The sequence below is a fragment of the Rhinopithecus roxellana genome, chromosome 17 (assembly GCF_007565055.1).
Source record: "Rhinopithecus roxellana isolate Shanxi Qingling chromosome 17, ASM756505v1, whole genome shotgun sequence".
In the NCBI taxonomy this organism is placed as follows: Eukaryota; Metazoa; Chordata; class Mammalia; order Primates; family Cercopithecidae; genus Rhinopithecus; species Rhinopithecus roxellana.
In genome coordinates, this window is record NC_044565.1 from 59,550,804 (window position 1) to 59,571,565 (window position 20,762).

The following is a 20,762-nucleotide window of genomic DNA, read 5'->3' on the forward strand; positions in this document are numbered from 1 at the left end:
TTATGCAGCCTTAATTGGTTTAGTTACAACAAGATAATTCCTTTTTTCTTCTCTTGGAGGCCTTTCTGTTTAAAGACATTTTAGCTGGAAGATGCTAATTATCAATGAGGAGAAAATGACACCTGAAGAGTTAATTTTCCATCTTGGTCTTTGGTTTTTCCTTTGAACTCTCTTTACACGGCCCTCTTTCCCACTTCATCACTTCTCCCCCACCATCATAAAAGAGAGCTCTTCCCTGGCCAGGCGGCAGAACTTTCTTTCTCACTTGCCAGGGAGCCATTCCTTCTGCAGCTGTCTCACAGGCATGGACAATCTGCGCGAGACTTTCCTCAGTCTCGAGGATGGCTTGGGCTCCTCTGACAGCCCTGGTCTGCTGTCTTCCTGGGACTGGAAGGACAGGGCAGGGCCCTTTGAGCTGAACCAGGCCTCCCCCTCTCAGAGCCTTTCCCCGGCTCCATCGCTGGAATCCTACTCTTCTTCTCCCTGTCCAGTTGTGACTGGGCTGCCCTGTGAGCATGGCGGGGCCAGCAGTGGGGGCAGCGATGGATGCAGTGTTGGTGGGGCCAGTGGCCTGGTAGAGGTGGACTACAATATGTTAGCTTTCCAGCCCGCCTACCTCCAGGGTGGTGGTGGCCCCAAGGCCCAGAAGGGCACCAAAGTCAGGATGTCTGTCCAGCGGAGGCGGAAAGCCAGCGAGAGGGAGAAGCTCAGGATGAGGACCTTGGCAGATGCCCTGCACACCCTCCGGAATTACCTGCCACCTGTCTACAGCCAGAGAGGCCAGCCGCTCACCAAGATCCAGACACTCAAGTACACTATCAAGTACATCGGGGAACTCACAGACCTCCTCAACCGCGGCAGAGAGCCCAGAGCCCAGAGCGCATGAGCTCCGTCCGGGGAAACTGACCGGTTCCACCCCGCTGGGCAGGAGTAGAGGAGCTTTGAAGACCTGGATATCTTATTGAACAATGATTGGCATGGAGTGATTTTTATGTAGTAAGCGTGGTAATCTTGTGATCTGCAAAACACTAAGGGAATTCACATCTGACCTGTTGGACCCACCGGAACAGGTACCTGCCAGATGAGCAGAGACTTTCACCTCCAGTTTTTTCCACCATCTCTGGGAGGCTCATCCTTTGCAAAGAGACAAATTATTTTGCCCTTCTCTGTCTGTTCAAGGTATTTTAAAGGGTCAGTGATTTTAAATGCATTTTTTCAATAATGTAGAAGTGTTAACAGTTAATCTCCTGCCATTCTGGTGTTGAGAGCTTTCCTTCTGTTGCTAACAAAACCTGTAGTTTGTATAGGATCCAGTGTGATATCTGGATTCTTATTTAGAAAGATTTGTGCCAAGTAAAGGGCTTTAGTGCTCCTGTTTCATTTTGTGTGTGTATGTGTGTGTGTTTTTGTTTGACTGAAAACATGCTCTTGCAGGGACCAAAATCACTTAAATGCAGAAGGCACTGGTGTGATGATAAATGGAAAGTCACAGGCAGACAGGCTAAGTTAAGACAGTGAAGATCCCAAAGGCCAGAGCCTCCTCTTCATAGGTGGACAGCTAATGTGACAGGGAAGGAGGGTACAGGAAGGAGGAGGAGGAGGAGACAGCACCTCAGGGTGGGCCTGAAGCAGGGCTGGGTGGGCAGAGGCTCCCTGTCCTTTGTCCTGGGCGTGGTATGAACAGGACCTTATTTAGTCCTTTTGCTTACTTGTTTGTCAAATAAAGAGGTGGTCTCAGAAAAAAAAAAAAAAAAAAAAAGTGATTTGAATCCCATAAAGAAAAAGTAAAAGGGTCAGTGTTAGAACTCAACAGTCTCTGACCCCTCCAAAGGCATTTGCCTCTCCATCTTCCCCTGCTATCCATCTGCCTCCCTGTAACCCCAGATCCCCCACATGCACCCACCACACACACCCACTCTTCATGGTGCCTTGTCTTAGGGTGAGCACCTGTAGCACCCACAGTTTAGCTCATTTGAATGGCACAGGACATTGAAAAGGTGGCTTTGAATTAAGGAGGTTCTTAAAACTAGTGAGATTTTTTTAAGGCTGAATTTTTCTACCTATGGTTACTAACCATTAGTATTTGTTGTACATGTCTCCTATCATCTTTTTTCTATTGGTGATTTTTTTTTTCTTTTTAGTGACATAAATTACAAAAGCAGTAGATGTGTTCACTACTTCTCCATTTTTTTTTTCTGATACAAACATACAAATATGTATAACTTGTCCATTTTTTGCTGATACAAACATATACAAATAAATATAAGCATACATAAATGTTAAAGGAAAAAACCTGAAAATTCCTTTTTTAACTTAACAATATATAGTACAAATTCTTCCAAGTTAGCACAAATAAATCTGTGGTGTAAATACCATTATTACCTTCATTTTATAGATGGGAAAACAGATGTACGACTTGCTGAGTCACACATGAGAAAAGTATAACAGGAAACAGAGGTTCTAGCAAGGTTCAATAGAACGGATTCTGTAAAATTTCTTAGGCAAGTCACCTTTTCAATGATTTTTAAGTTGTTTTCAGTTTTTTTTATGACAAAAATGCTATAACAAAGATTATAGACACTAGCTTTATTTACTGATGTGTTCATTAGCTTGAAAAATTCCCAGAAATGGGATTCTTAGATCCGAGTATGCACATTTTAAATTTTAATAAATATTGTTATGTCACTTTTATAAAAGTTTATAGTTATTTATACTCCTCCCAGTATTATGTAACAGAACCAGTTGCCCCACATTTTCATTGGCTGTTATCAATTTTATGAATTTTTAATGGATAAACATGGTTCATTGGTGTGTTGATTTCCACTTTCCTGTCTCTGATCTGAGGCGGAGCATCTTCATTTTACGTGACCATTATTCATTTTGGTTCCTCTTCTAAAACTTGCCAGTTTATGTTCTTTGCCATTTTTCTATTGTATTATCTTCTTGTTAGAGAGTTCTTTGTATATTATGTATTGGAATATTTCCTTCCGATCTTTTTATATTGAATTCTTTTTTCTTTTTTATTGATGCATATTTATTCATATTTACAGGGTGTATTTGATATTTTGTTACATGCATAGAATGTGTAATGATGTAAAGATCTAGTCAGGGTATTTAAGTATTCATCATCTTGAATATTTATCATTTCAGGAACATTTCAAGTCCTTGCTTCTAGCTATTTTGAAATATACAATTCCTTGTTGTTAATTACAGTCACTCTACTCCGCTATCACACACTAGAATTTATTTATTTATCTAACTCTATGCTTATACCCATTAACCAACCTCTCTTTATCCCCTACCCACCCCTCCCGCCACCCACGCTCCCTTCCCAGCCTCTATTTTCTATCATTCTACTCTCTTTTTCCTTTTTATTCACTCTGTTACCCAGGCTGAAGTGCAGTGGTGCAATGATAGCTAACTGCAGCCTCAAATTCCTGGGCCCAAGCAATCCTCTTGCCTCTGCCTCCTGAGTAGCTGGGACTATAGGCATGTGCTCCATGCTCGGCTAATTTTTGTATTTTTTGTAGAACATGTTGCCCAGGCTATCATTCTACTCTCTACCTCCATAAGATCAATTTTTTTTAGCTCTCACATGTGAGTGAGAACATGCAATATCCTTCTGTGCCTGGCTTATTTCACTTAACATGTTGACCTCCACCGTATTTGTTTTGATGATGTCTTTTTTTTTTTTGAGACAGAGTTTTGCTCTTGGTGCCCAGTCTGGAGTGCAATGGCGTGATCTCCACTCACTGCAACTTCTGCCTCCCAGGTTCAAACAATTCTCCTGCCTCAGCCTCCCAAGTAGCTGGGATTATAGGGATGTGCCATCACGCCCGGCTAATTTTGTATTTTTAGTAGAGATGTGGTTTCCCCATGTTGGTCAGGCTGGTCTCGAACTCCTGACCTCAGGTGATCCGCCAACCTTGGCTTCCCAAAGTGCTGGGATTACATGCGTGAGCCGCTGTGCCCGGTGATGATGACTTATGATCTTGATCATGGCATCTTTTGTTTTTTTTGAAGCTTTTCATTTTATATGATCAAATTTGGTTTTTGTTTCATGACTTATGTGTTTTTCCCCCTTGCTTAATTTTCCCCAGTTCCAAGGCTGTCCAAGTGTTCTCTTGATGTTTTGCAAATACTCTTACAGTTTTATTATTTATTTATGGCTCTTCAAAATATCTGCAATTCATTCTTGTCTGTAGTGTGTGGAAGGAATCAAATTTTATTTCTGTGTAGCTCGTCATCAGGGATTGCTGGGTGGTGGTGAGGCACAGTCACTAAGATGTCATTCTATGTATATAAACTTTCACCAGCTTCTCATATATTTGGTGTTTTAGAGAAAAAGCTAGAAAACATTGAACAATATGAAGACTTTCTCCAAGGAACTTTATCACATGCATGTACAGGTGTTCATGTGAGAGCGTATGTGTTTGCACATATATACGTATTTGTTCACCTGTGTGTTCATGCATGTGTATGTGTGGGTTGTGTTTTTTGTGTTGGAGAAAGAGGGTATTGGGGTAAGGGAGAACCAGCTGTTCTAAAAACCAGCTTTCGGTTCAAATGCTATTTTCCTCACCATTTTTAAATGAGTGGGACTCAATGCTTTTGGCTTTGATTTTTCAAGCTCAAGTGTTAACAATGGTTTATAAATAGCTTGGACAATTTTGGTTGTCCTGGGCACCAAACACTGTGAATGAATTAGGAGGTATTTCCTGTCCTCAGTTTCAAAATATCCCTTAATGTCACAGACTCACCTATTAGCTGGGTATGCCCTCAGGACTTCTAAGGGACCCACTGGAGGGTAGGTGTGTATAAAACCAGGAGAAGATGGCAGCTTCCTGGGAGGGGTCCTGTGGCCCAGAGCCTTGTCTCACCCACACCCCCTTCCTAGCCTCTGTTATCTATCATTCCACTCTCTTTCCCACTGAGTCCTTCCCAGATTGCCAGGCTGCAGCCACAACTGCTGTACAGGATAGGCAGCTGTATATGAGTGTTTGACTCCTGCCAGTCCCCAGTGGAGTCGCCTCCCTTATCGGGAGGATATCTGGAATAGGTCCCTCATTCTTCCAGGGAGTGTTTCAAAGCATCTGGCCTGCGCAAAGCTCAAGATTAGGAATAAGTTATTTCTGGTGGAGACTGGTTCGGTCTCCCAGCTCACATCTTTCTCCAGTTCTGGATGCTTCCTGCCCTTGAACATCGGACTCCAAGTTCTTTATGGTTGGGACTTGGACTGGCTTTCTTGCTCCTCAGCTTGCAGATGGCCTATTGTGGGACCTCACCTTGTGATCATGGTTGTACAAAGGGAGAAGAAAGCCATGTGATGACAGAAACCAAGGAAGAGATTGGATTCATGCTGCTGCAAGCCAAGGAAAATCTGGGGCTACCCAAAGCCAGAAGAGACAAGGAAGGATTCATTCTTAGAGGCTTCATAGCTCTGCTGATACTTAGACTTTATATTTCTTGCCTCCAGAACTGTGAAAGAACACAATTCTCTTGTTTTAGTCTACCCAATGAGAGGTAATTTATAGTGGCAACTGTAGCAAATGTAATACATCCATCATCTATCATAATCTTTCTTTTGGAAAAGGGAAAAAAGTCTTCTCAGATTTTTTTCACCTTCTCTTGCCTCATTTTCTGTAGTTGAAGTGGGGGCAGGGACTAAGCACGGCTAGACATATTGACCAACTGGGCAGGTTGGATGATTTCACTTCATCTTCTGTAAAATCAGATGAACTTGTAGCTGGATCAGCAATTTACTCTAGTTCTATAGTTAGCTGTACACTCACTCGCACACTCCTCAGGAGATTATCTTGTATCACTTTCTCTATTCTTAAATATTTTATTCTCTTCTCACTACTTCACTCTTAGCTAATGATTTTTCATAACATTGTTAAACAAACCGAAGGTATCCAAAACAAACCGAAGGTATCCAAAACAAATCGAAGGTATCCAAAACCAAAGGTATCTTCTCCCTCCACAAATCCAGTGATTTGTGCTCTGATTCTTTTCTCCCATGTCAATGATTAGTTCCTATATATGTGTTCTGGATGTCATCTTCTATTATCTTTGAAAGCACTGTGCCTCTTCATTAAGCCATCACTATACTGCATCATTAGAGTCTCTGTTCCTATTCTATCATTCACAGTTTACAAACATGCTTTCGTGTTCCTTATCCTTCGTAGCAAAATATAACACAAACATGGGAGTTATTTGGTGTCAGGCCTCTGAGCCCAAGCTGCGCCATCATATCCCCTGTGACCTGCAGGTGTGTATACATCCAGATGGCCTGAATCAACTGAAGATCCACAAAAGAAGTGAAAATAACCTTAACTGATGACATTCCACTATTGTGATTTGTTTCTGTCCCACCCTAACTGATCAATGTACTTTGTAATCTCCCCCACCCTTAAGAGGGTTCTTTATAATCTCTTCCACCCTTAAGAAGGTTCTTTGTAATTCTCCCCACCCTTGAGAATGTACTTTGTGAGATCCACCCCCTGCCCGCAAAACATTGCTTCTAACTCCACTGTCTATCACAAAACCTGTAAGAACTAACGATGATCCCACCACCCTTTGCTGACTCTTTTTTCGGACTCAGCCCGCCTGCACCCAGTTGAAATAACCAGCCTCACACAAAGCCTGTTGGTGGATTCTCTTCATACGGACACGTGAGACACGGACACGTGAGACACTTGGGAATAACTGCCTTTTTCTATTTCCATTTTCTTTGTAATGAATGATATCCAAATGTAAACACCTAGTCCAAATCCGTTATATGTTTACTCTGGCAACATATTTGTCAACACCAGTTAAATGTCTTACTATATCAAATATAATATTTGTGAAAAAAAGTTATTTCTGGTGCTTGGACAGGGAAAGACTTGCAGAACCACAGTTCACATGTGCCTACTCTGGTCAGTACTTCTACATTTATTATTTCATGTAATTCTCCTAACAACCCTAGGAGGTGGGCATTATTCATATTTTGAGGACAAGGAAGTAAGTTTAGGCCAGTTAAGCAATGCAAAACCACTTGGTCAGGTAGGGGCACATGTCTGATTAGTTAGCTAGTGAGTTCAGCTCTAACTCCAGACTCCAGGCTCCTTCCCGCAGTCACATGCCTTCTTTTCTAGCTCACTCTGATGATGCTGCAGGCACAGGGCTTGGCTGTGGGAGAGCATTCTAAACAAATGCTCACCCTTGGGGCCTCTCCACTTGTTCTCTGCTTCCTTCCCTCTGGGCTCTCATCTTTCACCATCTGAAGCATTTCAGAAGGGACTATTCATGTTGTCCTTTAAATTATTTCCCTTTGAATTCTTGCCTCCGCCCTGAACATTTTCTCAGAAATTCTCTTCATTTCCTCCACTGGCGCCTAGAGTCTTTCTTAATCTGCAGAGGAAATCTGACTTCTGTTCATTTGTGTTCAATAAAGTGTTCCACAATTCACACCGGGCTGAGGTTTTTTTGTTCTGCTTGTAGTTTCTGCCACACTAGCTAATTGGGAGACAGGCAAGGGAGAGAGGCCAAATCAGGGGTGGAGGAATTCTCTGCAAATTGTCAAGTTCACAGAATTACCCTTACATTAAAATCATTGCTTTTTTAAGCAACAGCAAAAGAAGATGCATATGCAAATGCACTTGGGCTTCTAAGGTTATTACAATGGCTCAGTATGCTAGGTGCCTATACTAGGGTGTCATTAGATTCCTCTGGCAATTCCTACACACTCCAGGCTGCGGGAGGAGCCTTGACGCTGTGGGCTCAGCCCCTGCTGGCTGGACAGGAACCAGAGCCTGGTTCACTCCTTTCACCCTCCGCTAGGAACCTGAGACAGTCTGTCTCTTGCCAGTAAAATATTGAAGCTGAAGAAGTGTCCTTAGAGCAGCCTGGAAGGTCTTGATCTTGATATTTTGGTCTCAGAGAGACCCTTGAATTCCGAGGAAGAAGAAAGCAGAAAAACTTCTGAGAACGCTGGAGAAAAAGGACAATTATTTGTTTGTCTCTTGAGTTTGCCAACTATTGACCTTCTCTCCATTAGTTATGTTCTTCTCCACATGAATGCTACTGACTTGTGTTTCTTTTCATTATATTAAGTGGGGAAGCCTGGCAGGGCTGGAGGTCAGGGAGCCGATGAGAGAGAAGTATATTTAGAAAGCACGGCCATGGGCTGTTTCCAGCCCAGTAAACAGCAGTGTGGAATTGTCATCTGAGGTGTCAAGGCTCAGTGCCAAAGCCTCTATATACGTTTTCTGCTTTAATCTTGATAGCTAATGCTGCACAATAGCTAATATTAGCCCATTTTATAAGTAAATAAATAGACTGGAAGGGAACCTTGCCCAGGGTCACATAATAGGGTGCAGAGCCCAGAGTCCAGAGCCCAGAGCCCAGAGCCCAGAGCCCAGGTCTGCCTTTTTTTTTTTTTTTTTTTTTTTGAGATGGGGTTTCACTCTGTTGCTCAGGCTGGAGTGCAGTGGTACAATCAAAGCTCACTGCAGCCTCGAACTCCTGGGCTCAAGCAATCCTCCTGCCTCAGTCCCCTGAATAACTAGGAATACAGGCACATGCCAACATGCTCGAATAATACCTGACCCGTTTCTTTAACAATATTGAGTCTATGGAACAGAAATGCAGCGGGGAACAAAACAAACAACAGAAAAGTTTCTACGTCTGTCTTCCCCCCCAGTCTATAGTCTCATCTGAAGAATCTTTGTATTTGGTGTCCAAACACCTTATTAGGATTTCTATAAATGAGAGCGTATTTTAAATTGAGATACTCTTTACACTTTCTTCCCACATGGTATGGAACATGAATATTCTTTCATTCTGTCTGGATCTGTCTATACCAGGTGTATCTTTATATTGGTTTAGAGATTACAAAGTATTTCACATATGTTATCCTATTTAATTCTTACCTATACCTCACTATGAGGTTAAATGGAGATTTCTATGACCATTTTACAGATGAGGAGATTAAGGTTTAACATGACCTAATATCGTAACTATTAATAAATGACAGAGCTGGCACCAGAATCCAAGTTTGTTTTTTTTTTTTTTTTTTTTTGAGGCGGAGTCTCGCTCTGTCGCCCCGGCTGGAGTGCAGTGGCCGGATCTCAGCTCACTGCAAGCTCCGCCTCCCGGGTTTACGCCATTCTCCTGCCTCAGCCTCCCGAGTAGCTGGGACTACAGGCGCCCGCCACCTCGCCCGGCTAGTTTTTTTTGTATTTTTTAGTAGAGACGGGGTTTCACCGTGTTAGCCAGGATGGTCTCGATCTCCTGACCTCGTGATCCGCCCGTCTCGGCCTCCCAAAGTGCTGGGATTACAGGCTTGAGCCACCGCGCCCAGCCCAGAATCCAAGTTTTTAAACTTCTAATCTGGTTCCCAGGATTTTCCTGGGAAAACGTAAAAGTGCTCTAAACTCTGCCCCAAAAGACATCCTTGAAATGTGCTCCATGGTACATTTCTTTTTCTTTCTTTCAAGACAGGGTGATATGGTTTGGCTCTGTCCCCATCTAAATCTCATCTTCAATTGTAGCTTCCATAATTCCCACATGTCCTGGGAGGGAACTGGTGGGAGGTAATTGAATCATGGGGCCGAGTTTTTCCTGTGCTGTTTTTATGATAGTGAATAAGTCTCACAAATTCTGATGGTTTCATAAAGGGGAATTCCCCTGCACATGCCCTCTTTCCTGCTGCCATGTAAGACATATCTTGCTTTCTTTCCCTTCATCTTCTGCCATGATTGTGAGGCCTCCCTAGCCATGTGGAACTGCGAGTCAATTAAACCTCTTTCCTTTACAAACTACCCAGTCTTGAGTGTGTTTTTATTAGCAATGTGAGAACAGACTAATACACAAGGTCTCGCTCTGTCTCCAACTGGAATGCAGTGCTGCGATCAAGGCTCACTGCAGCCTCGGCCTCCTGGGTTCAAGAGGTCCCCCTGAGTAGCTGGGACTACAGGTGCACTACCACACCTGGTTAATTGTTTTTATTTAAAAAATATATTTTTTTACTTTTTTTTGACACTGAAGGAAATAATATATACAGGGGTCCATCTCCAAGACAAAGTGCCTTGAATCAGCTTAGGTCAGCAAACTACAGAAGAAACAGGATATACAAGGCCCCTGCTTGGATAGTTGATGCCCACTTGTCAACTTCCCCCTTCTTTCCCTCTCTGCTCCCCATTAGTTGCTCTTACCCAAACAAAAAAAGTTTAGTTTAAAAGTTTACTAGCCTGCAAAATAGCTCATTTTGTCTGTTCTTATCAGCCTGCCCAGCTACTTAGGTCATAAGTCAAATACTTGAAAAGCCCCTAAGCTAACTAGAATTGCAATGCATTGTGATCTGCACCAAAATGCAGCAAGACAACCCTAAAAAAACAAACAAACAAACCACCTAAAGCCACTATGCAACAATCAATAGGTAACATCTGGGAAGATTGTGACCCATAGTACTCAGCCTATGAGGAACCAGCAGAGGGACCTGGTCAGTAGGGGATAAATTGCTTGTTGAAACTGTGCTGGGTGTGCCTGCTCATCAGACACCTGATCTTGCAAGACCATCATTTAAAGTCTCACTTTGCTGTTCTCCAGGTCTCTAAGTCCATTCTTTGGGTTTGTACAGGTGAGTTTGTTTCTCACAAGACAAGTTCTCACTCTGTTGCCCAGGCTGGAGTGCAGTGGCATGATCACAGCTCACTGCAGCCTTGACTTCCCAGGCTCAAGTGATTTTCCTACCTCCGCCTCCCAAGTAACTGGGACTACAGGTGAGTGCCACGATGCCTGGCTAATTTTTGTATTTTTTGTAGAGATGGGGTTTCACCATGTTGCCCGGACTGGTCTCGAACTCCTGGGCTCAAGGGATCTGCCTGCCTTGGCATCCCAAAGTGCTGGGATTACAGGCGTGAGCCTCTGTGCTTAGCCAATTTTTTAATTTTTATTTTTGTAGAGATGGGATCCCACTATGTTGCTCAGGCTCGTCTTGAACTCCTGGGCTCAAGCGATCCTCCACTTCAGCCTCTCAAAGTGCTGCGATTATAAGCGTGGGCTGTTCTTCAGGGAGGACTTTGCATTGAACCTTCCTGAATATTAAGTCTAATTAGTATGCACAGGTTAAATAATCAGCATCTTCATGTAGTGTAGTGTGGTGGAAATAGAAACCCTTGAGCAGAATTTTATTCCCCTTCACAATTCAAGAATTTGCATCCCCCAAGAGACCCCATCTCTACTTTTACTGCATGTTTAATTTACTTCCTAACAGAGAAAGTGAATACTATTTAAATAATTTAAGTTCCAAGGATTTTAGCCAACATCAAAAGGCCTGATATGTTCTGTGGACTGCTGAGAGTCAGGCAGCGGGCTGAGGACCCAATCACTGCAACAAAGAATAGAGAAACATGATGATGGTAGGAGCTGCAAGACCAGAAACGGAGGACAGGGAAGAAAATGGAGTCAGATCTCAGCCTTGACTCTGCCAGTGGGCCTGGCATGGTGCTGTGCTGGATAAAGGGTTGCAGAGATGAGATGCTCACAGTCAAATGAGGGAGACACAGGTAAAGACGCGACAGGAACCAATGCTCCCTGTAGGACTCAGGGAAAGCCTCACACAGAAGGAGGCTCTTGAAGTCCTCTGGGCACCTGAGGGAGCCAAGGGCATCCTCAACTGAGGAAACTGCATGTGCAAGAGTGTCCAGGTCCAAAAAGGTTCCAGGGCTTGGGGCATCACATAGGCTGGTTTGGCTGAGGCATAGAGTGAGTTTGGAGGAGCAGGGAAAGGAGGATTATGAGCAAGAGGAGTGTGAATAGCCTTCAAGCCGGGGGGAAGCTGACTCTCAACCTGAGAGAAGCCCCTCGCTCACTGGCTAACTCAGGTGCTTATCAATCTGGGTCCCCATTAACGCACCTGCTATAAGAAATAACATGCATGCAATGAGCAATTAAGATTGTGACCCGCGTGGCTCAATTAATACTCGAGTTTTTCCTTTTTAATTTTTTTTGAGAGAGTCTTGCTCTATTGCTCAAGCCGGAGTGCAATGGCTTAGTCTTGGTTCACTACAACCTCTGCCTCCTGGGTTCAAGTGATTCTCCTGCCTCAGCCTCCCAAGCAGCTGAGATTATAGGTGCATACCACCATGCCCGGCTAATTTTTGTATTTTTTTGTAGAAACAGGCTTTCACCATGTTGGCCGGGCTGCTCTTGAACTCCTGACTCCAAGTAGTCCGCCTTGGCCTTCCAAAGTGCTGGAATTGCAGGCGTGAGCCACCATGCCTGGCTCAAGCTTTTGTTTTACTTTTTACACTGTGCTTCTTTACATGTTCATAGAAGGAAACCCTGCCTTTAGCAGTAGGCTTTTCTCCATGTCTTTTTTTCTGAGCTCTGCAAACAATTTCTCCCCATTCTATCTGAATGAGTCTCGTTATTCACCCCTGTCACCTCTCCTTAGGTACCTGTACCTCACTGGCCCTGTTCTGCACCACACCTGATGTCTCAGGCCCTTCCTGCTGCTGTAATGAAATACCCATGACTGGGTAATTTTATAAATAATAGACATTTATTTCTCACAGTTCTGGAGGCTGGGAAGTCCAAGATCAAGACACTGACATTCAGTGTCTGATAAGGGTGTTTTTGCTGCGTCCTCACGCGGTAGAAGGCGGAAAGTAAAAAAGGGATGAATGCTGTGTGAACCTCTTTTATAAGACATTAATCCCATTCACTAGGGCAGAGTCCTCTGGGTTAATCATCTCCTAAATGTCCCATCTCTTAATACTATCATATTGGTGATTGTGTTTCAACATATAAGTTTTCGGTGACACATTCAGGCCATAGTACCTGCCTAGGACTAGAGTTCTCCTTGAGGGAGGGAAGGTGGAGGAACTAAGCAGGGAAAGCCAGAATTCTCATTTGTCGGCTAGGTATACTCAAACAACGTCCATTCTACCACACTTGCTGGGAGCACGACAGCTCCATGCTCCCTTGGTCTGTGTTTAAGAGCCCTTTTGTTCTTTTAATTATCTAGACATTGCAGACTACTAACCATATGAGTAGCTAGCTCAGTGCTAGGCCTTGGAGTAACAAAGGGGCAGAGGGGGACTAAGATGCTGCAGATTTCTTTATTTAGAGACAAGGTCTTGCTCTATCACCCAGACTTCAGTGCAGTGGTGCAATCATAGCATACTGCAGCCTCAAACACCTGGGCTCTAGTGATTCTCCCGCCTCAGCCTCCTGAGTAGCTGGGACTACAGGTACATGCCACCATGTCTGGCTAATTTAAAAATTTTTATTTTGTAGAGACAGGAGTTTCACTTTGTCGTTGAGGCTATCCTCAAACTCCTGCTCTCAAGCGATCCTCCCACCTCGGCCTTCTAAAGTGCTGAGATTGCAGGCATAAGCCCCTGTGCCCAGCAATACTGCCCATTTATGTTTTTTTATGTTTTTCATTCTTTTTCAATGCTGCATATGTAAACACGAGTAGCATTGTTTTCTTTTTTAACCCATGTGATTGTGTTTCATCCTCATAATAACCTTGTGATGGCAAAGTGCAGTTTCTGTTCTCAAAAAGCTTAAAATGTACTTGAGGGAACTAGGCCTATACATAAAGAATCAAAATACAGGCAAAAAGAGAAGGTATAAGAATTTTTAAAAGGTGTCTAAAATGCAGTGGGAATCAGGGATGGTGCTATGGTTTGTATGGATATGTCCTTCCAAAATTCATATGTTAAACCTTAATGTCCAATGTGATAGTATTAAAAGGTAGGGACCTTTAGCAGGTAATGAAGTCATAACAATGGGGCACTCAGGAATAGGATTCGTGACTTATCAAAGAGGTTCAAGGGAGCTCTTTGCCTTTTTTTGTCCTTCCCACCACGAGAAGGGGGTAGCATTCAAGGTATCATCTTGGAAGCAAAGATGAGGTCCTCCCCAGGCACTGAACCTGCTGGTACCTTGATCTTAGACTTCCCAGCCTCTATAACTATGAGCAATACATTTATGCTATTTATAAATTACCCAGTCTAAGGTATTTTTTATTGCAGCAGGAATGAACTAAGACAGATGGAGAGAGGTTTTCTGTTTAGTGGGGCACCTGGCTTTGGGGAGGAGCTGGTATTGAACCTGAACCTAGATAGATAAGTTGGATCCTGATACAGGAACAGGGGCATTTCAAGTCACAGAGCAACAAGAGTAAAGGAACAAGCCAGGAATCAGTTAGAAGCATGTTGCTTGTATTAGTCCATTCTCATGCTGCTAAAAAGAACTGCCAAAGAGTGGGTAATTTATAAAGGAAAGACATTTAACTGACTCACAGTTCAGCATGGCTGGGGAGACCTCAGGAAACTTACAATCATGGCAGAAGGGGAAGCAAACACATCCCTCTTCACATGGCAGCAGGAGAGAGAAGAATGAGAGCCCAGCAAAGGGGGAAACCCCTTATAAAACCATTAGATCTCATAAGAACTAACTATCATGAGAACAGGATGGGGGAAACCACCCCCATGATTCAGTTGTCTCAACCTGGTCCCTCCCACCACACATGGGGATTATGGGAACTACAGTTCAAGATGAGATTTGGGTGGGGACACAGCCAAACCATATCAATGCCGTAGGGATGAGCAATGAGACATACAGGGGAAGAGTGAGTTTAGGTACAGATTCTCAAGGGCTGGAACATGAAGCTAAGGGGATGAATTTAGCAAACATCTTTGTGTTTGGCTCCTTCTGTGAGATATGTGAAGATGACAAATTTATTCGCTGAATGAGAATTCACAAACAGATAGCATGTTTCTTAGCCTGTGCTTGGTTCCTGAGAGAGATATAGGGTGTCTGCCCTCTGGAGGTTTATACTACAGAGGTGGAGGGATTCAGTTCTATAATTGATTAGAGAGGAGTATGGTTTCAACAGTGAGTTCACTCCAAAGTTTGGGGATGGAGGAATGTTCTCTGGGGATTGGAAGTGCAGAAGGAGGGGATTTAGGGGTTACAAAATAAACTGAGGCTAGAAGGGTGGGAAGAGAGAAGGTATGGAATTCCTAATGGAAACAGAGAGTAGGGTGAAAGGGCAGGAGAAGCGGTGAGAAAGCAAGCTGGGTCCAGCTTCAAAAGCTCTGGAAGAGCCAGTGAAAAAGACAGCATTTCCAGATCCTGAGCAGCCCCTGAACATTCTGTTCTGGAAGGTTCACTTCAGTGCATAACTGCCACATCCTAACACCTCCAGCAAGGCTGCGAGGTAGACATCACCATCTCCATTTTACAGAGGGAACAAAGAGGCGCAGAGAAGTGAGGTGAATTTCCCAGGGCTCCTGCCTAGTAAAGGGCTATTTGGTTTCAGAGCTTCTCCCAAACACCTCAGTTGCACTGCCCTCATTCAGGTAAAGACTCCGAACGTAGAAGATACAGAGGGAGGATGTACATATAAGGAATTATTCCTTGGGATATTCTGAGCACAGGTACTATCTGTGATTAACACTTAAAGATTATAAACTCCACCAGTGGGGGGAAGAGACAGACTCATTTCACCGTTCACGGCTAATGGAAGTATGGCAGTGCAGACGCCTCTGCATTTTGACTGGTTTTCTCATATAGGGGAGTAACTTTTCAAAGATCCCAGAGGTTCAAATACGGATATAAAAGCAATTTACTGCAACCAAATAATATGCTCCAGCTACTTCTGTGGAGTTTTTAGCCATTGCAAAAGAGACCCTTTGAGTCCTTCCTACTCTGGTGCTCCTCTGCCAAGCACCTGAGGCCTCCTGGAGCCCACTTTTCACCCTTTAACGAGGCTGGAGGTGCCAAAGTGCGCCCCTGGGGGCCAGAGGGCCAGAGGCTGGGTCATAAAGGGCTCTACTTAAAAGAGGCAAAAGGTGCCAGAGAAATGCTACAGCCTTGTTTTTGTTTGTTGGTTGTGCATCTTAATTACTGGAAAGGAATAACTGAGCTTCCACTTCTGAGGCGGGGGCTGGTCTAACAAACCCATGGACCCTTAGCAATCGGGCAGCGCGAGGTCTCTGCTCCCACCTGGAGGGGGCACAGGTACCCGAGGCAGATGCTAGTTCCCCCACTTTTTGAAGCCGCTGCTCATCCTATTTGAGAACAGAGGCTATATATTCTTTGAGCAGTTGCCTGTAAGTTTCCCCAGCCACCAGGCATTCAGCCACTGGCTCCAGATCCTGCATCCCCTCGGGTGTTCAAGTGCCCTGGGAGTTGCGGGTGCGGGTTCGGCTTGCAGGAGGCCTCGGGCACCCCCTCCAGGATTCGTGCTAATTGCAAACAATCGTGCTCGCAGGGAGGCCCCAGTGCTTGGAAAATTCCAGGAATGAATCCCTTCAGAGCACTTTATTTTCAGGCGAGCACCGGGCGCTCTGCAGACCTAGTCCTGGGCTGTGGAAAGGGAAGAGCAGAGGGGATGGGTTACGCAGAGGATGCTCAGGCTGAGCCTCGGGATCTGGCGCTCCTGGACTCTGCTGAGGGCTGGGAGGGAAGGACAGGTGCCTTCCTCTGAGCCTGGCTTTGAACAGATCTGGTACCAAGGCGAGAGGAACAGTTTGATGACTCTATTTCAAAAAGGGACAGTGAGAAACTCGGGTGCTTTGGTGAAAAGGGCTCATTTGTGGAGTTACTTTGCAAAATCACATGGTTCGTAAACTCCAGATAAGTGTCCTTATCTGCAAAATCGGGGTACAAAAGCTTGCATCACAGGCCAGATGTGATGATTAGATGATAATTAAACTCCCTGCAGTGACTGATAGAGTCAATGCTGTTTCTTTCCCCTCAAGTTAAGGATTTCTGGTAATTTTTTTCCCACCTCATAAAGGTCAGAAGCTTAGCTGAGGATAGTTTGCAGTGCATGAACTTCCCTCCACTGCGGCAGGTAAGTGCGTGTCAAGATGTGAGAGACTGGAGTCCTATAAACGGTCCATCCTGGAGACAAAGACTTAAGCTCACTTAAAGAAGTTGTTGCCTTTAGTGCAGTCTAGAGATCACAGAATTATTATAAACATGTTTCAATTACCTACACAGCAAAAAATAAAGTTCAAAGAATATGAAAGAGCTGAAAATGCAAAGTAAAGTTAGCTTTCCTCCTTGCCTAGACAACTACTGTAGTTGTTCCTTGTAGAAATTACCTTATGATTTAAAGTGATATATATGAAAGAAAGAATGTTTGGAAAGGATAAATGTCAATTTCTATCTCCTAATTATTCCTAATTTTTACATTGGAGAAATTTATGAATCTAACTACAATTCATTTTTTCTGTATATTTATCAGTCAAGTCTAAAAACTGAAAACTGATAAACGGCATTTACAATACTATTCAGTAATTTTTTTACTGTGAATTCTTAGTTATACCACAACTAAATAGTGTGTTTGGAGCCTTATGGAAGCAATGTGTCAATGAGTCTGCACCATGTATAGGTTTAGAGTACAAATGTATACTACCTGCATGGCCTGGGGAAACCCAAGTATAGAAATGGCCATTAAAATTGGTTCTGGGTCAATAATATCCCTCAGATGCTTAGCAGAAGCAGATATAAACCTGGCAAAGAGATAAGCTTCAATCCAGATCTTCCAAGTGTCTTAAGAGGAGAGAATAATACAAATTAACACACACACTATGAACAAGAATGAGCAAACACAACTAACAGAAATAGAAGACAGGATTACAGCTCTTCAGATTTCAATAACTGAACAACCTATTCCATAGTATAAAGTAAGTTTCAAAACATAAAGACTAAGAAGAAATACATGACAAAACAAATTTGAAAAACCTATTAGAACTATTAATTGTGAAAAATATAGTCATGGACACCTTTAAAAAGGCAACAAATGGGTTAAACCTCGGGTTGGTTACAACTGAAGAGAGAGAAACCGGATGACAGATATGAGGAATTTACCCAGAATTCAACACAAAGGGATTTAGGATAAGAAAGAGGAAAGAGAGGTTAGGAGGCAGGGAGAATAAAAATGTTTAACATATCTAATAGGATTTCCATAAAGAGAGACTTCGAAAATAAAGAAGGTACAATATTCAAATATAATGGGGGAGAACATTCAGAATAGATGAAAATGAATTTTCAGAGCTGTGAAACAGTGAAGACACATTCTAGAGAAGGTATAAAATCAAGGAAAAAGAATTATCTTAATAACCAGGAAGAATAGACGCTCTACGAAAGAATGACAGATGTCAACAGCCGCAGAAGACAGAAGACTGTGGATACTATCTCCAAAGTAGGACAGAAAATAATTATGACTCTTGTTTTAAAACCATAACAACTATAATTAAAATGAGTATTAAATTTTTTTTTCAGATTACGAAAATAACAGTACTGTCACTGTCTGCTGGGTAAAATGTTGCTCAGCTTGTATTTGAAGAAGCCAAGATATGGCTCTGGAAGAAATTTGTTCTCTTACTTGGTGTAAGCCGTACGTTTTTTCTGCAGATAAACAGAGGAAGAAATATGCCTATCATTCCAGGGAAATTCTTTTCAAACTACCCTAGTCTTTGGCTAAAGTTCTGGTGCCTGTTTAACAAAAAGAGTCTACCTTTGGAAAAATTGCTTCAGTTTTATGGACCTTAGCTTCAGGATTTGCTAGTTTAAAATTTTCTATAAAAACAGTTTAATATTCATTTTCAGATCTCTAAATTTCTTGCTCCTTCTAAAGTCAGATCCTTCCTTAAAACTAGCTTTTAAACCAAAAGAAAGTAGGAGATCTGATGTCCTGTCTTGAACAATAACATTTTTTTTTAGAGTCAGGGTCTCCCTCTGAGCTCAAGCTGAAGTGCAGTGGTGCAATCATAGCTCATGCAGTCATGAGCTCCTGGGCTCAAGAGATCCTCCTGCCTCAGCCTCCCAAGTAGCTAGGATGACAGGTGTATGCCACTACATGTGGCTAATTTTTTAACTTTTTGTGGAGATGGGTTTTCACTCTTGCTCAGGCTGGTCTCGAACTTCCTAGTCTCAAGCAATTCTCCCATCTCAGCCTCCCAAAGCACTATGATTACAAGTGTACGCCACTGCACCTGGCCAACTTATTTTATACTTATCATCTCTTGTAATTTCTCAGGAAAGAGAGTTATCTGTATTAGATCTTTTAGTCAGATAGGCCAACTACTTTCGACTGTGGTACTAAATCTGGTTATAGAGAAATATCATGAAGCAACATACCAAGTTTCTGCTTGCCAGATATGTACTTGTTTTGCATAGCAGGTCTGACATGGGCTTTTTTGCATCACATATTGCCATACTGCAGTGGAAGTACAGCTGCAGGAATTTAGAGGCATTTGTTAGTGAAGCTGGCCAGGGTTATAAGCACTATCCTGGTAGGCCAACATTTCCAGTGAAATTTGCTTGGTCTAACCATATTCAACTAGAGGCTGCCATTTTAACCTGCACTATAATAGGGGCTTATTAACTTAGATCTATTCCTAGGTAAAATTAGCTAAATAGATCAAGGTCAAGAGTCTGAATTCTTCAATCTCTTGTGATTTCATCTGATTTATAGGTCGTGAGTCTAAAGTTTTAGAATATGGTAACAGTTTTATATAATGCTTATGTAGTTTAACATGCAAATGTTTATATTGTACTTCCAAAATATAGGGAGTTACAGGCCGGGCACAATGTCTCATGCCTGTAGTCCCAGAACTTTGGGAGTCTGAGGTGGGTGAATCATGTGAGGCCAGGAGTTTGAGACCAACCTGGCCAACATGGTGAAACATGTCTCTACTAAAAATATAAAAAATTAGCTGGACATGGTGGTGTACGCTTGTAGTTCCAGCTACTCAGGAGGCTGAGGCATGAGAATTGCTTGAACCTGGGAGACGGAGGTTGCAGTGAGCCGAGATCATGCCACTGCACTCCAGCCTGGGCGATAGAGTGAGACCCTGTCTCTCTCTCTCTCTCTCTCACACACACACACACACGCCATACAAATATATATATACATGGAGTTATAAATAACAGACTTTATATGCTATATGTATGATAGACCTATCATGAAAAATTTGAAGTAAAAAGATTATAAGTTAAAATAAAATGGCTGTCTGTTATCTACCTCATCGCTGGAATGAATGACAATGGCTTTTTAGACTAGGCCATTTTATGAAAGAAAGTGCTACAGCCATTTTCATTTAAGATTTGCTAATTCATTCCAGTTTTTCTCTTGTCTAAATATCCACAACTAGACAAATCTGACTTTGTTGTACCCCAGTCCTTTAATTCCCCAAAGAAGACCACCAGAGTCCAGAGTCAAAGCCAAACGGCAGGGATCTTTTAATACAAGTTCGAACCTGGACTCCCGACCAAAAACTGTTCGAGAGCCCCCGGCTGGGTCTGAGACAGCGTTATATAGCCAGCAGTAAATAGGCACAGAGTCACAGGGGATTTTATGCAATACAGGTTTGGGATTGGCTAACATTTGAACAAGGCGATTTGGCCGTTTATGATTGGTTCCCGCCTTCTGGGAGTTTCAGTTATTCTTTCAAACACTCATGACCTTTATCAGGGGACTCTCTAGGTGGTGTTTTTTCCCAAGTTGAGATATATGGAGGAATGTGTTTGTGTTTGTGCTGGGCTCAGGAAGTTGAAATATATGGAGGAATGTGTTTGTGTTTGTGCTGGGCTCAGGAAGTTGAGATATATGGAGGAATGTGTTTATGTTGGGCCCAGGGCTGAGGAATGTGTGAGTGTGTTTGATCTCTTTCAACTTTTTAAAATCAAATTGCTTTCACTTGTTCTTTAATCTGTCCATGGGCATATTTGAGCAAGTGTCAAAA

The 20,762-nt window shown here is 42.9% G+C and overlaps 1 protein-coding gene across 1 annotated transcript; it reads left to right on the top strand.

Moving 5' to 3' along the window:
• Nucleotides 1–251: 251 nt before the first annotated feature.
• On the top strand, nt 252–1,584 carry MSGN1 (mesogenin 1). Its single transcript, XM_010354834.2, has one exon. The coding sequence runs from the start codon at nt 305–307 to the stop codon at nt 884–886; it is 582 nt and encodes a 193-aa protein (XP_010353136.1). The 5' UTR covers nt 252–304; the 3' UTR covers nt 887–1,584.
• Nucleotides 1,585–20,762: the final 19,178 nt, after the last annotated feature.

Bases quoted from the DNA above. Each gene is read 5' to 3' on its own strand.
- MSGN1 (XM_010354834.2), top strand. From the start codon at position 305: ATGGACAATCTGCGCGAGACTTTCCTCAGTCTCGAGGATGGCTTGGGC.